At 34.6% G+C, this 14,438-nt stretch overlaps 1 protein-coding gene across 1 annotated transcript in view; it reads left to right on the plus strand.

Moving 5' to 3' along the window:
• Nucleotides 1-14,438, plus strand: part of LRP1B (LDL receptor related protein 1B) — a gene marked incomplete at its 3' end in the record, with an annotated part of 741,532 nt that overhangs the window by 599,711 nt on the left and 127,383 nt on the right. Inside the window, exons 50-54 of the mRNA XM_082001234.1 lie at nt 3,534-3,656; nt 5,405-5,524; nt 7,819-7,947; nt 8,934-9,056; nt 13,702-13,842. Of these exons, the coding sequence (XP_081857360.1) occupies nt 3,534-3,656; nt 5,405-5,524; nt 7,819-7,947; nt 8,934-9,056; nt 13,702-13,842 (636 nt within the window). The remainder of the gene's footprint in view (nt 1-3,533; nt 3,657-5,404; nt 5,525-7,818; nt 7,948-8,933; nt 9,057-13,701; nt 13,843-14,438) is intronic.

Below are 14,438 nucleotides of genomic sequence, written 5' to 3' on the forward strand. Positions count from 1 at the left end.
ATACTTCTTTTCTTGTTTACTTTTTGACTTTTCTCTTTTATTTTGTTGATGTAATTGGGGTAGGCTACCAGGGTAGAATCCAGGCTTATTGCTTTTGTGATTGTTCTGGTCTTCAGCCAGTACAAAGAGATCATGGTACGCTTGAGTCCTGGTCCCAGGGCTGAGATTGTAGGCTTCCAGAAAAGGAAGAGGTATTTACAGCTGGAGATTGTGTTATTTTCCTAGGCTTTCCCTGTCTTTTTCTTGTTCCTGGGGGAAAGATATTATATCCTTATGATACATAGCAAAAAAAAAAAAAAAATTATAAACTTTGTGTCTTGTCAAATGAATCATATGAAAAACTTATTAAAATAGAGATGGGCAAAGAACCAATAACAACAAGAACTGAGGTAAATAACTTACATGGGAAAAAAACAGGAAGCAAACTTACTTGACATTTTAAAGTCTTATTTTTTCAACTTCTCATCTGACACTTTTTCATGAGAAGCCAGAATGCTAGCACATTAGAAACATATGTTTTCAAGATACATGCATATATAAATTTGAAGGAAAGCCTCTACTTTCATGAGACTTTATGATGCAGTTTTTATTAGAATGACCAGAGTGTTAATGAACTTCAGAAGTTAACGTAAAGTTTAAATAGTTTTGCCCTCCGAGGCTGTCTAGTAGCAATGGAGGGAAAGATCCCTCAAGCAGGAGTGTAGGGCTCTTGTGAAAGTCTCCTCTGCAGTCTTGAGAAATACTCATCTCATAATCATGGAAAGCATCTGCTTTTTATTCTTTCATAGGTTATTTGGATTACCCTAAACTCAGAAGTGGTGTACAAAACCAAATTCTTAATGATGAATGAGTTTAAATATCTAGCTGTATTACTAAAAAAAATTATTTTGCTAATATGTTTAGGGTTGTAGGATTTTTTTTAGTGATTATACAATCCATAACCCCAATCGCTGAGGCATTTAATAGCAAATGTAATGTTAACCAATGAATTATTCACAATATGAAATACTTACCTAATGAAAGATGGCATTTATGTGTTTGCTCCTTTATTATTCAGAACCCCTCACTTACATTTGAGAATATTAAGTCCAGTATGTAAACATACCTATAAATAAATAATGGATAAACTCTATTTAGAATTAGAATACTTTAATGAACACAGTTTTATTGATACATTTTTGTAGGGTTAGGCCCATCCTATGAAATTCTGATCAAACTGAAGGCAGTGCACTTAGCAAAAAAACTCTGTGGACATCAAGCCTGTACCTCCTTTCCTGCACCTTGAGCTTTTGTACAAAATTCTACAGAACTAAAAATTAGTAGGTTTTTGCGCATAGTATTCCTATTACTATCATCTTCCATTTGTTCAAAAGAACCTCATTTGTTCTTTTAATTTTTAGTCTACATGTATTCCAGTTTACATCTGTTCTTATGCTGAGAAGGACCTTGTAGGCCTTCAGTAGTCATATCCTTAGTCTTTACTTGCAATGGCAAATAAGCCAAGGCATTTTCGAATTCCTTCTCTCAAGATTGGTGTATCTGTCTGTGTCATCTTAATCATCTCAACCTCCATCTCTCTTGAATATACCAGACCAGTATCCAGCATATCAGACAAAGTCTTACTTTTGCCTTGTATCACTGAAAATACCTTTTAAATTTTTGTTTATGTTTGGTTTTATAATTGACTCATGCTAGATTGTAATTGTTTTCCTGTGACCAGTACATCTTTCATTCTTCTAAGAGTTATTATTTAGGAAAAATAAATATTTACTAATTAATAAATGTTATTAATCAGTAAAAATAAAACTTTTTATTTTATGTTAATTACCATCCAATTTTTTGCTAGACTAGTAATTGAAATCATCTGATTATTCCCATTTAATATCCTCTTTTTCTGCTTGAGGAGCCCATTGTGTCACCAAAAGCTTCTGTTAGAATTCTCATATACTTTGTGCCACCTTTATTGATTATAATTCCAGAAGGAACCTAGAACATCAGCACTAACGCCAATCAACCTGACATTAAGAACTTTCATCTTCCCTATAAACCAGATACATATTAAATTATAGTTTTCATTCTAATCTCCATATTCTCCAGATTATCTAATAATTCTTTAAAATTTGCTGTATATAATGCATCATTGATCTTAAAATAGCTTAGATTTACTGTATTTCCTTTGTCTATAGGGTTTTTTTTCCATACCGAAGAAGATTTTGAGGGCAGTATGCTATAGCTTCAGTAAACTAATGTTGCATAAGTAAACTAATGTTGCATTTTACTCCATTGTCCATTTATTTGTATTGCTTTATTCTATCTTTCGAATGTGTGCCAAGAAGTTCCATCATTTTAATGTGTGACTAATTGCCTGGATCATTCCTCCCTTTACTTGGAAGTAATACCATTCCAATTCAACCTACATGTGATTTCCTTTGCCATGTCATTCAAAACTGACTAACTTTGGAACATTAAGTTTTTGAGTGTTGCTTCTATTATGAATATGATAATTCCCATTAACAGCCTTTGTTCAGTGTCATTGTTCTTACAGAAAATTAAGGTAAAATACTCATTTAGTAGTGGCTATACTCAGACTATCTTTAATATCTACCCAGTCATCACAGGCATCCCACTTCTTTCTTTATTCTTTTTTTTTTCTATTCATACAGCTGTAGAAGTGCTAAATACGATTAACTTCAACTTTCTTTTTAAGAGGGGGAGGAGAGTGGGGAGAAACAAAACCAGTGTCGGTAGCCCCAATACCTTAAAGGAGTAATAGACATTTTGGCAGAGAGCTTCAGTGATCTCCACTGAAATATTGGAAATATTGTCTATCACCTGGGTTTTCCCAGGCAAAGACCTTGCTTGAGATTTTGAAAATAACCTGTGCCACTCATTAGACTAATATTTGTGCTTATGTCATGAAACTAAATATATGATATACTTTCTTTCCTCATGTCTGTTTTCTAAGCATTCATAAAAGTAAAATCTTAAATGACTTTCACACTCCACAAAGAAAGAAGGCAAGGAGGAAATTCTAAATTTGTGACAGAGTCTAAATCTCTGGCTCCAACATCAGTGGTGTAACTCCAGTTAGTCAGTGCAAACATCAAATTTGTAGCTTATCCCAATGAATGTGACAAAAATACTGCCACAATTAGGTTATCCTGTAGATGCTGGCAGATAGATCAGAAGGGCAATTTCTTCAAGCTGGTATAAAACAACAAACAATGTTGATTACCTGAGCTAAAAACCTGTAAACTGAACTACTTTCCTCTAGAAGTCCTTTTAATTTAGTTTGAAACTGTGCTCTGAGTCTTCTCTAAATAAATGAAGTATTTCAGTTCCGTAAATTACTTAGCTATCACTATTTCCTAATTTGTATGAACACAATTAAATAATATAAATAGTATTTTTTTGCCTTTTTAGACAGAAACACTTTGTTGTCCATTAGTATTCAGACATTTAGCAGAAATATGCTAGGCTCCTAATCATACTAGTAGAGACCATTTTACATTACATTCTTTATTTTATCACAGTTCAAAACAAACCCACATGTGAAGAAAATTATTTTGGTTGTCCTAGTGGAAGATGTATTCTGACCACCTGGCTTTGCGATGGGCAGAAAGACTGTGAGGATGGAGTAGATGAATTGCACTGCGGTGAGCATTTTATCGTACTTCTGTAATCACTAATGCACTTTGAGAACAGAAAGAAGTGTGCATTCATATCTCAGAGATTGTATTTAGAGATATATAAAAAGGTCTTTATTGCTACATTTTCAGATTCAGCTGTCTAATACTTCACACTGCCAATATCTTAAACCCTATCTCATGCCAGAATGAAAACCCTATTTTTTTTTTTTCTAAAAATATATTTGTATACAGACTTTTCTATGGTTTTAATATATAACAATTTCACTAATTCTTCATAATTTCTCATCAGGAAAGTTTTATAGATATAATCAGTTCTTACCAATATCTTCCAACCCCAACAGGAAATATCCAGAATAGACATTTATGATACAAAAATAGAAGTTTCTTTCCATCAGAGGCCATACAGGTATAATGACTTAACGTAACAACAAAAGTGATAGGAATAAAATACAGCATAAACTGCGAACCAGATTAAGGGTTCATTCTGTCTCAGATCTTTTAAGATTCTTGAATACCACGTTATTGTGGACCAATGCACGCTGATTTTGCTTACAGTGAGAGCCGGTCTTTTAACTTAAATTTGTATGGATTACATGAACAGATTATTTCTATAATTGAATTGTAGCAGAACAGCAAAAGCAATATCGAGTTTTCCTATTCCCCATTTAAATAAAACCTGAAATTCTTTTTTTTTTTTCTTTACCACTTAATACAACTGAAAATTATACATTACTCTCTTCGTGATCCATTTTCCATTAACATGCTTCCATGTTTGGTTTGCAGTTTACATTGTATGTGTACATCTTAAAACTTCAAAATTAGGAACTACTGTGCACTATGAAAATCAGAAGGTTTTGTGATGACCACGTTCATCAAGTGTAACTCGGTGTTTGTCTTTCCAGGTTTTATTACATATACATACTTACATGCAATATTGTAAAACCTATTAGCTGATTTTTGTGGGAGAAAAGGAAGGGATTTTAGTACATTCTTTTTTCCCCACTCTTACCCATTTTGAGGTAGTTGTTAGAACACTCTAGTTCAAAGTTCAGATTGTATTACCTAATTTTTTTTTATTGTTAATATTAAAATTTGTTGTCATCCATTAAATAAATTTTATTCTTAAAGAAAGAAGTCTGGGAAAAGTGGATGATTTCAGATTTTCAGGAAATGTCGTAATAGTACCACTTATTTAGAAGAGTTGTGCAGACATTTTGAAATGCAGAAGCATGCCATTATTTCAACGTATACAAAAGTGTAAATGGGACAACAGAATGCAAATACACAGCACGTTTTCTTGTGAGAGAAAAGAACATGAAATCTTTTATAGATGCAATTAAATACTGCAATACCGAGAGGAAGACCCTGCTGGGAAATTTGTACTGTGCCATTTCTGCCCTACTACCAAAATAGGGCAGTTGACTGTATTTATAACATCCATGTGAAATACACAAACCAGATTTATGTTTTTAAAGTGTTTGTCCTCATCCCACTAGCAAAATGTTTAAAAATATTAGAATGTATGCATTTTGAATGTTTTACTATTTATTTAGATACATATATCAGTGAATGTAAAGTCTTAGACAAACTGATAACATCCTGAATACCAAGATTAGGATTATACTATGGTTTAATACACTAAAATTGGAAGGACAGAAAGAAGTGCTGTGGAGATTCCTAGACTATGCTAGAAATTACAGGGAACACAGTGTTGTTGTGAACCTAACAAATGCAGTGGCTGGTGTCATTCCTAGATTCGTCTTGTTCATGGAATCAGTTTGCTTGCTCTGCAAACAAATGCATCTCTAAGCAATGGACTTGTGATGGAGAGGATGACTGTGGAGATGGTTTAGATGAAAGTGATGCTATCTGTGGTAAGTCAAATAATTTTAGTTCTGTATTGTGTCAGATTGTACATACTGAAGGAGACCAAGTGACCCAGGAAGGTGGTGGAAAGGGAACAAGTACAGCATCTCCGAAGAGCATGTGCTTTAGAGTATTAGAGGATATCCTCCCCAAAGCCACTCCAACCAGCAGCTAGATACCTTTTTATGGGGTATGTGATTTGTGTGTCGTCTATCCGTGAAGATATGAATGGCACAGCAGCATGGGCAAAAGGAGAACCAAACTTTTCACCAGTTCCCATCCTTCTGGTAAAACCCTATATCGCTATTTGAGCTTTACATTTCAGTGGTAGGTGCCTGAAGACTCTAGAGTTATTGTTTGTCTCCCACCCCCCGGCTCTTTCTCCTAATCCCTTTAAAATTTTGTACATACAGTCATAAGCATTATTGCATAATATTGCTCTCAAATTCCCAAACTCTTCAAATTGCATAAGGAATTGAAGGTTTTACTTTCATTCTGGGGCTCAGTTGACTGGAAATGTGTTAGTGAATTCCTTTCAAAAGAAAATCACATTGTGTCTTCATACTGTCACAATTTTGTGATATTTTATACATTGGTTCCATCCTTATCTATGCTGTATTTAAAGATTTTCTTTTTAAAATTTCAACTTTTATTCAAAAGGAACAAGTATTTAAGAGTTAATCCTCTTACTTAAAGCCCATTCAACAAAGAGAATTTTCTTCCACATTTCAGGTGTGATACCATAGCAAAGATACCATTGATAATTTTAATGGAAGTGTCAAGTAGAGAAGAAATCTCTTCAGCATGTATTCAGAGTTGTGGTTGTCAAAGTAGTTGCTTAATCAAACACAGACATAGAAATGCCAAGAAATGAAAAGGGTGAAGGTGGAAATTAAACTGTTCTAATATGGCAAAATACAAATGAATTACAACATTAACTTCAAGTTGACATCCATTTACAATACATTTTTTCATTTGGTCATGCTGAGGACTGGGGAGTTGAGGGCAATATCTGTTTGAATGGGAAGATTTCTCTCTGCTCGTCTCCCCTAGGAAAGGGAGAAGGTGTGAAATGAGAAGACAAGCACCTCATCCGTAACTACTGAAGAACAACGTGAAACCCTAAGGAACATCAAGGCCTGAAGCTTAATAGGAATCAGAGCAGAAAATAGAAAAAGGGAGGGGAAAACAAAGGCCAGCAAATTGCAAAGTGTCACTAACAACATTTCTTTTTTTTTTTCCTTTCTTTCTTTTAAGGTTGTTCAGAATTACTTCTTTTGATATCTTGACTTGCAATACATTGTAGATCTCTTATTAGAAGAAAGCCCACCCATAAAATTGTAGGCCATCTCTTGAAGAGGGAAAAATGCACACCAGTTACAAAGAGCAGGGAGTTAAGGCTGTATTTCTCCTTAGGAATAGGAAGTAGATCTGAATAACAAGAAGAAAACAGAGATCAAGATGACTTCAGATTTTTCACTCTTACAAAATCAGTATTTATTTAACACTTTCAGAAGTATCAAGAAATGGCAAATGAGTATGAGTAAACAAAAGTTGTCTTCATCTTGCATAAATAGTACAAAAAATCAAATTTGGGAATTTGTTTTACTATTTTATTAATTTCTAATTAAAATCAGTAGAAAGTACAGTCTCCTTTTTAGTGAAGTATATTTAACTTATCTAAGAGAATACATTAAGTGATGGATTGCACAAAAGTTTATTTCCAAACAGAACATCATTAATCTTGGGATATAATATTCTTATCTGGAGAAAAGCCTGTTTAAAAAAAAAAGTCAAATAAACAATATGTTGAGTTACTTGCATTAGAACAGTCAGACATTTTCTTACTCCCACTACTGTTGTAGATTGTTCTCTTCTACATGGGGCTCACTCATGCAAGTTTTGAATACCTTTAGCCTCCAGGCACTGAGTATAGTGATGTGAGGATTATGTGGTTTACAAGATTAGGTCCTCTGTTCAGTCAGTCCAAACATGCAGTCAAACATAAAGACCACAGTTGGTTTGAAAAGTTATTCTGCTGGATATTTTTCATGAGGTATGGTAGATTAAATTTCCTTGTAGAAAATTAAGAAACTGAATAAACAAAAAGAACGGAAGAAATAGCGGATTGTCGAAATGTTACTATAAAATACAGTCTTAGCCAGTATTTTTTATCATACTGTGCAAAACAAAATCTTCTTTCAGTTTTGGAATAAAAAAAATCTTACTCAGTCACTACCTATTACCTTAAAAAAAAAATCAGTTAAAACATGTTCAAAAATCACCTGTAATGTTTTTTCAGGTTCAGTGACCTGTGCAGCAGATACGTTCAGTTGCTTAGGCTCCCGTGCCTGTGTTCCCCAGCACTGGCTTTGTGATGGTGAAAGAGACTGTCCTAATGGCAGTGATGAACTGTCTACAGCAGGCTGTGGTAAGTCTGCATGTTAAAAATGTATAGTGTTTCTTTTCTTGGTAGCTTTGCCTTTACAATATCCAGGTGCTGTTTGTGTCAATAGTATCATACCTTTATACTGTCAAGATTGTTAGTAAAGGTTGATGGACCACGTGTGAGCACACATACCAGGATCCTCCAACGCTTTAATCAGCCTAAAATCTTCAGGTTTTGTTAATATATACTGAGGCACACCAGCTGAAGATCAGTATGTGTGTCACGTCATAGACATTATACATCATGTTTACTTATGAAAATTAGCACATTATTGACTGTGCAGTTTTATTCCTCTTGCTGAAGAAAATGCTGCTGCATGTCAGGGAGATTATGCATCAAAAAGGGAGGTACAGTTTTGTCTCCAATTTATTCTGTCTAATTGTTCAGATCTTGACATCTCTTGCCTTATAAACTATTACTTCCAGTCCTCTGAGATACATTTCTATAAAAAGTGTCAGGAGTTAGGTAGTAGTTTCATTAGGGGATTTGTTTTATTAATGTATATAAAAATGATATAGGTTAAAAATACTGATATATGTTCTGTTCACTGAATGCATGTTCTATCACTTACCATTTCTAGGCTGAATTATATTTGGAGTATTTGCGGATTCTAAAGAGCTTTTGTTCAGGAGCAGAATAACATAGGAAGGACATCTGTACTTCCCAAATGTTCTTTTCCTCAGAGGCAGACTTTAGGTTAGTTGTAGACAGTGTCAACTTCTGAAGCCTTTCTGTCTTGGATGACGTGAGGTTTTGGCTATCCTTACTTCTTTAGCTATCTCTGTGATGATGAGTAGCTTTTTTTGCTATTAAGTTGTGTGGTGCTCTTTCTGTTACTCAAAAGATATGGTTATTTCCATTGAATCCACTCAGACTAACTCCTTCTCATTTTATCGTTTTGTAAGAAAATGGCTGTATATCTTACTGTTCTCAATTTCATTTATTTTTATGTACTGTATTTTCCTTAGCTCCTAATAACACTTGTGACGAGAATGCTTTCATGTGCCATAACAAAGTCTGCATTCCCAAACAGTTTGTGTGTGACCATGATGATGACTGTGGAGATGGATCAGATGAATCTCTGGAATGTGGCAAGTATAACAAAAGTAGAGTAAACAGAAAAATTTCAGACTGTTAACTGTAAGGACTTCTGGTGGGTTTTTTTCAATAGTGACAAAGTAAGCTCTTAGTTTTTTAAAATTGTTTTAATGTTAACTTTAAAATTATGGATTAATGAATATTGGTATTGTCATTGTAGCTCCAGCTCCAAGCTAAATTTTTTGCTATAGTTGTGACTTACAGCTGATCGCCAATAACATTTAAAAATGTACAGTCTATAATTTCTTGTTCATTATGTATTTTTTTTAATTTGTCTCTATACACATATTTTTTCTTCAAATAGTGAAACTTTTCTGTCATGGTTATTGCTACAGTTAAATGATATAAACTAAAGCCATATGTGAATGTTTAATTTTCACCATTCATACAAATTTATGTTTTCTTATATTATGTGAATGTTTGTATGGTATATGTAGGCCATACTCAGAAACATTCATCTATATCAATAATATTTATGGAAAATACAGAGCAAATATTCTGTCCAAAAAGACAAATTATTGATTATCATGCCTAGTTTTGTGCAATTAAAATCTATATTGCTTATTTACTCTCTGAAATGTGCTCAAGAGATGAGAACCACGACAGGAGATAGCTAGCTATGTATTTTAGACATTTCTATTACACACACCACCTGAAGAGTGTATGTGCATAAATGATGTAAGTAGACATCTAAAAATTGTAAGAGAAAGCATGTTTGGTATTTGCATTTAGTAAAATTTTTCATGTAAAGTTTGAGTTGAACATGTCATGGAGCGTTGTAGAGAAAGAATGTCATGTAGCAAGTAAGAATTTATTTGTTTGCTAGTCATATAAAGAACAGATTTCATCAATATCACCTGGAACTGTATGTGACATGGAAAAAATCTGCTCCTGTGATGAAATGGACAGTCACCAAATTGTCCTTTCTCTCCCTATGCTCACCAGGAGTAGGCTGGTACTTAAGAGGCAACAGCCATTCCTCTGCTGCATCACCATTAAATAGGTCAGATCAGGAGAGCACCTTTGAAGCAAACCTCCCACTCACCCCACCCCACCCCACCACCCCCGTGCTGTGTTTTGGCTCACACGGAGCAGTGTCGAAGCAAGTGAACGGATAGGAAAAAACCACAAAAAACCTCTGAAGCTGAGCTGGCCAATATACCTCAGCCAGAAGGAGGCATGAGTCCACAACAGCAGAGGAGAACTAGTGTGAAGTAAAATCCTGAAATGCATCTAGTGTGGATACTGGGTTCTCCTTACCAGCTGTTTCATTCTACTGCTCCTCCTTTACTGTGCCACACCGCTTGCCACTGTAGACTTTTAGATCCTTGAAGAAAGAAGGGAGTAACCACACCTTTCCCAGCAGACTCTGTTTCACTTATGTAAACCACATGGTGTTTTGGAAGGAGCGGTTTGCAACAATAAGCAGTTGCAGGGAAAAACTGCTTAGTTTGTGTAGTTTAAACCAAATTGGGATCAAAGAAGGTTATTGATTTGTTAATGACAGATATCTAATTGGAAATCAGTGAAGTGTACATTTGGTAGCAATAGCAGTAATGCAATGGGTAAATCACACCTGCAAAACGTAGATATAGCTTATGCATTTTTAAACACCTTTTTATAACTAATCCCAAGAAGTTCTGAACACACAGACACACACACAGCAGAGTTATATGCACTGGGGCCAAAGCATGGGATTACAAACCCATATACCCAGTAATCCACAGGGGACTGTAGCTCTCCATGAGGTCAGGTATGCAACTCCACTTGGTGTACCCGTCCTGCCGGGTGTGAAGCACGCGCTGTTATGCTGGCATTGCTATCTTAAGAGCTGTGGTTATCCGGGCCATTTTGCCTAAAGGAGGCCATGAGAGTGGCGGAGCCACGCAGTAACCAAACTGTAAACTGTCTCCTCGAGAGTAATAGTTCCTGTGTGCCAGAACCCTTCACAGAAAGTGACTCATGGGTTTGTTCCTCTGTTTAGCACTGTATGATCAAGTTGGGTGGTAGGGGGAGTAGGAGAACCTTTCTGATCAGGTTTTACTTCAATTCCTAAATAAGTATTTAGAACTAAATAGTCACAAACTTTGCTTTCTTTTCAACATGCTTATGATTTCTTACTGATGTATTTCATTTGTTTTCATATACATACATGGTCCCTTAAAATACTGACAAATAAATAGTGATGGTCTGACAGACTTTTGGAAAGAGGCAGAAGGAGGCAACAGCAACAGAAGCAGAGGATGTACAAACTCCTAATCTAATTGTAGTATGGACCTGCCTTCAGGCACTGGCTTTATTTAATTTCTACTGAGTAAACTGAAATCTACAGCAACATTTGTTGTGTGTTGCACTGCTCCAATGCAATTTTCTGTTATCTGGTAATCAAATACACACCTTAGTGTGTGACTAGTGTGGTAAACTTGTTGTAGCATAATTTTAGGAATGGTTACATTCTCTTATGAGAAAGGGAACTACTTGTAGGGAGTAGGAGTCAAATTCCAAAACAGACTTTTCAAGGTGTTGTCAGCGTGTAAAAACAAACCACCTAATTCACCAAGATTTTAAACATGAGATTTATGATTTGACTGCAAAGTACTTAGCCTTATCACAGCTCTGTTAGATCTAAGAGCTAGACCTTTGTATCTTGATACCCAAAAACCAAAAAGATACTCTTCAGCAGCCAGTCTGCTGAATGGGATGAAATTTAGTTTGAAATATATTCCTAAAAAGATGAACTAAGGGAATCCATTTAAAAATCTGTCTTTTTCCATCTGTATCATTGCAAGGTATATTTTCTTTTTTTTTTTTTTTTTAAGAGCATTATTCAGATATAATGTAAAAATGGGACTGGTGATTGGAGTAACCAGTTTTTGCTTGTATCAGAATTTGTATCTAAACAGATTTTAAAAGTTCACAATCATTATAATCCTTAAAAATGTCTTTGATACAAGTTTTGATTCCATTGTATAATCCTTTCCTTTTAATGCAGTTTTAATAATTACTTACTTGCAAAAAAAAAAAAATAGCAGTAAGTCAAGCTGGGGAGAGCATGAGAACAAAATACATGCTCCCAAAATTGCATCTCCTGTTGCTGCAGTCAGAGACAGAATACTGAGCTAGATGAGCCACTGTCTCATCCTGCAAGGCATTTCTTATGTTTCTGAAAATTAAAAAAAAAAAAAAAAAAAAACCACCAAAAACAAAAAATAGGACCTCTATTTAGGAAAATTAAATTTCATCAAGATGAAATACTTTGTTTATGTGGCTAATCAAAAGACAAATACATGCATAGGAAGGATTTTCTGGTTTCGGTTTTCAGTGTCTTTTTGTCCTGTCATCCAGAGTAGAGGCATTATTAAGTGGAGGCCCTTGTTCTGCACACTTGTAATGACCTCTCTGATGATGACGTGCTTATGAAATGCTTCAGACATTAGGTAAAGCTGTTGGTCTCTAAAAACCTGCACTCAAAGCTGTCTCAGACAACCAATAAGCTTCACCTTTCTTCCATAACAAACCAGCCTGTCCTCTTTCAAGCATGATCTGTATTAAAAAAAGAGAAAAAAAAAAACCTTCAGGAGGCCACAGAATTATTTGAATTCCAAGTAATGTTTGTAATTGATGTAATAATGTACTGCATTTTGAAAATAGTACATTAACATATTTCTAAGTGACAACTAAAGATATATATGAGGTTTAAAGCTCTTGATGTAGATGCATATCTCATCAAATGTTATGTCTCCATCTGCTATCAGAAAAAAACTGTACTAGATAGTAGGAAATACAGTAATTAGACAAAAAGAACAAATACTAACTTCCTGGAAAGTAGGAAGTTATCAGTCCTTGTTTCAGATATTCACAGCTTCAGTAGTTAAATCAAAGCTTCAATAGTTACTGTAATTTGGATATACTTCTTGGAAGAATCAAATTTTTTAAGCTTAAAATCTGCATTTTTTTTCTAGAACAAAGAATGTTAAACATAATTTGGCAGATTTTTTTTTAAGTTGCAAAATCATTCTCTGTAATCAGAACAAGTGTTGCTACATAATTCTTACTTTATAACCATATTTACTTAATATTGTCTTCTTGAGTTTTAAACTAAATCAAGGCTTGCTTTCAGGGCTCGTTTAAAGGACTACAGACTGAGGCAGAATTTATACACATAGAATACAGGAAAAGTTACACTTTTCTTTCCCAAACAGCAACATAAATATCTTACAAATAGAAAGTGATTTTCCCTCTGGGAATTTTTCAGTGACTAGAAAAAACTAAACTTGTGCTGACTTTTCTAAATTTTCTACTACTTTGTACTGTAGTCTGTTAGAATATAGTCTTTTAAATGCCTGTTAGACATTTCCTAATAATAGCAAAAAGTTAATTTTTTTAACACGTAAAAGACAATGTATTTATGATTGAGAACTGGATAAATACATTTTACATATGTGCGAACTATTTCATTACTATACTGTGCTGCATAAAAGACTCTCTCTTTGTTGGTAGATGCTCCTGTATAAGCATATAAAGCTTTGTATCTCTTTACAGAACAAAAGATACTTATACTTACATTGCCTTGTATATGCAAAATTGCATGTCCAAGTATGAAGCAAAGTATGAAGTCATTGATTACTGTATTGCTAGGGTATCGTCACTGTCGTCCTGGAGAGTTCACTTGTGCTGATGGAAGATGCCTGTTAAATTCCCAGTGGCAATGTGATGGTGATTTTGACTGCCCAGACCATTCTGATGAAGGACCTATAAATATAAAATGCAAAAGTTCAGGTTTGTATTTAATTTTTTTTTAATAACATGTGTGACCTTTCTTTCTGGAAAGAAATGGATGAGGATTATAGATAGGCAAATGAAAATCTCATGGCTTATATCTCCAGTGCTTTCATGGAGGTATGCCTTATATCTTGCAAGGAGAATGTGTTGTCAGTCCTCAGCATCCAAAACTTCAGCTCACAAAGTTCAAGCCATCAGTTCCTATGGCATAAGATGGCTGCTAGTTCATTAATGCATACATTCTGTTAGTACTAAATAAGATTATATTAATGTAATTATTGTCAAAGTTTATAGCTTGCCCTGAAAACGTTCAATATATTTAATATACTCATCACACAGAAGTAGATCATACAAAAGGGGGTGTTAGGTTATTCTTCCTATATTAAACACTGGTCTATTTTTACTAGCAAATTACTGACCAGATGTGATTAGTTTTATTGGTATTTTCTACTGACACAAGTTTGCCAAGACATAAGTCTGGTTTTTGAGTGGAAAATGAATCCTCATGTGCATATCATGACCTATTCTGTGGCTTTTTGAAAGACCAGTTCTTCTGCCTAGATCTTACGACTTTATTGTACGGTAGCCTGGTC

This window comes from Phaethon aethereus (assembly GCF_964289735.1).
Source record: "Phaethon aethereus genome assembly, chromosome: 6".
Taxonomy (NCBI): Eukaryota; Metazoa; Chordata; class Aves; order Phaethontiformes; family Phaethontidae; genus Phaethon; species Phaethon aethereus.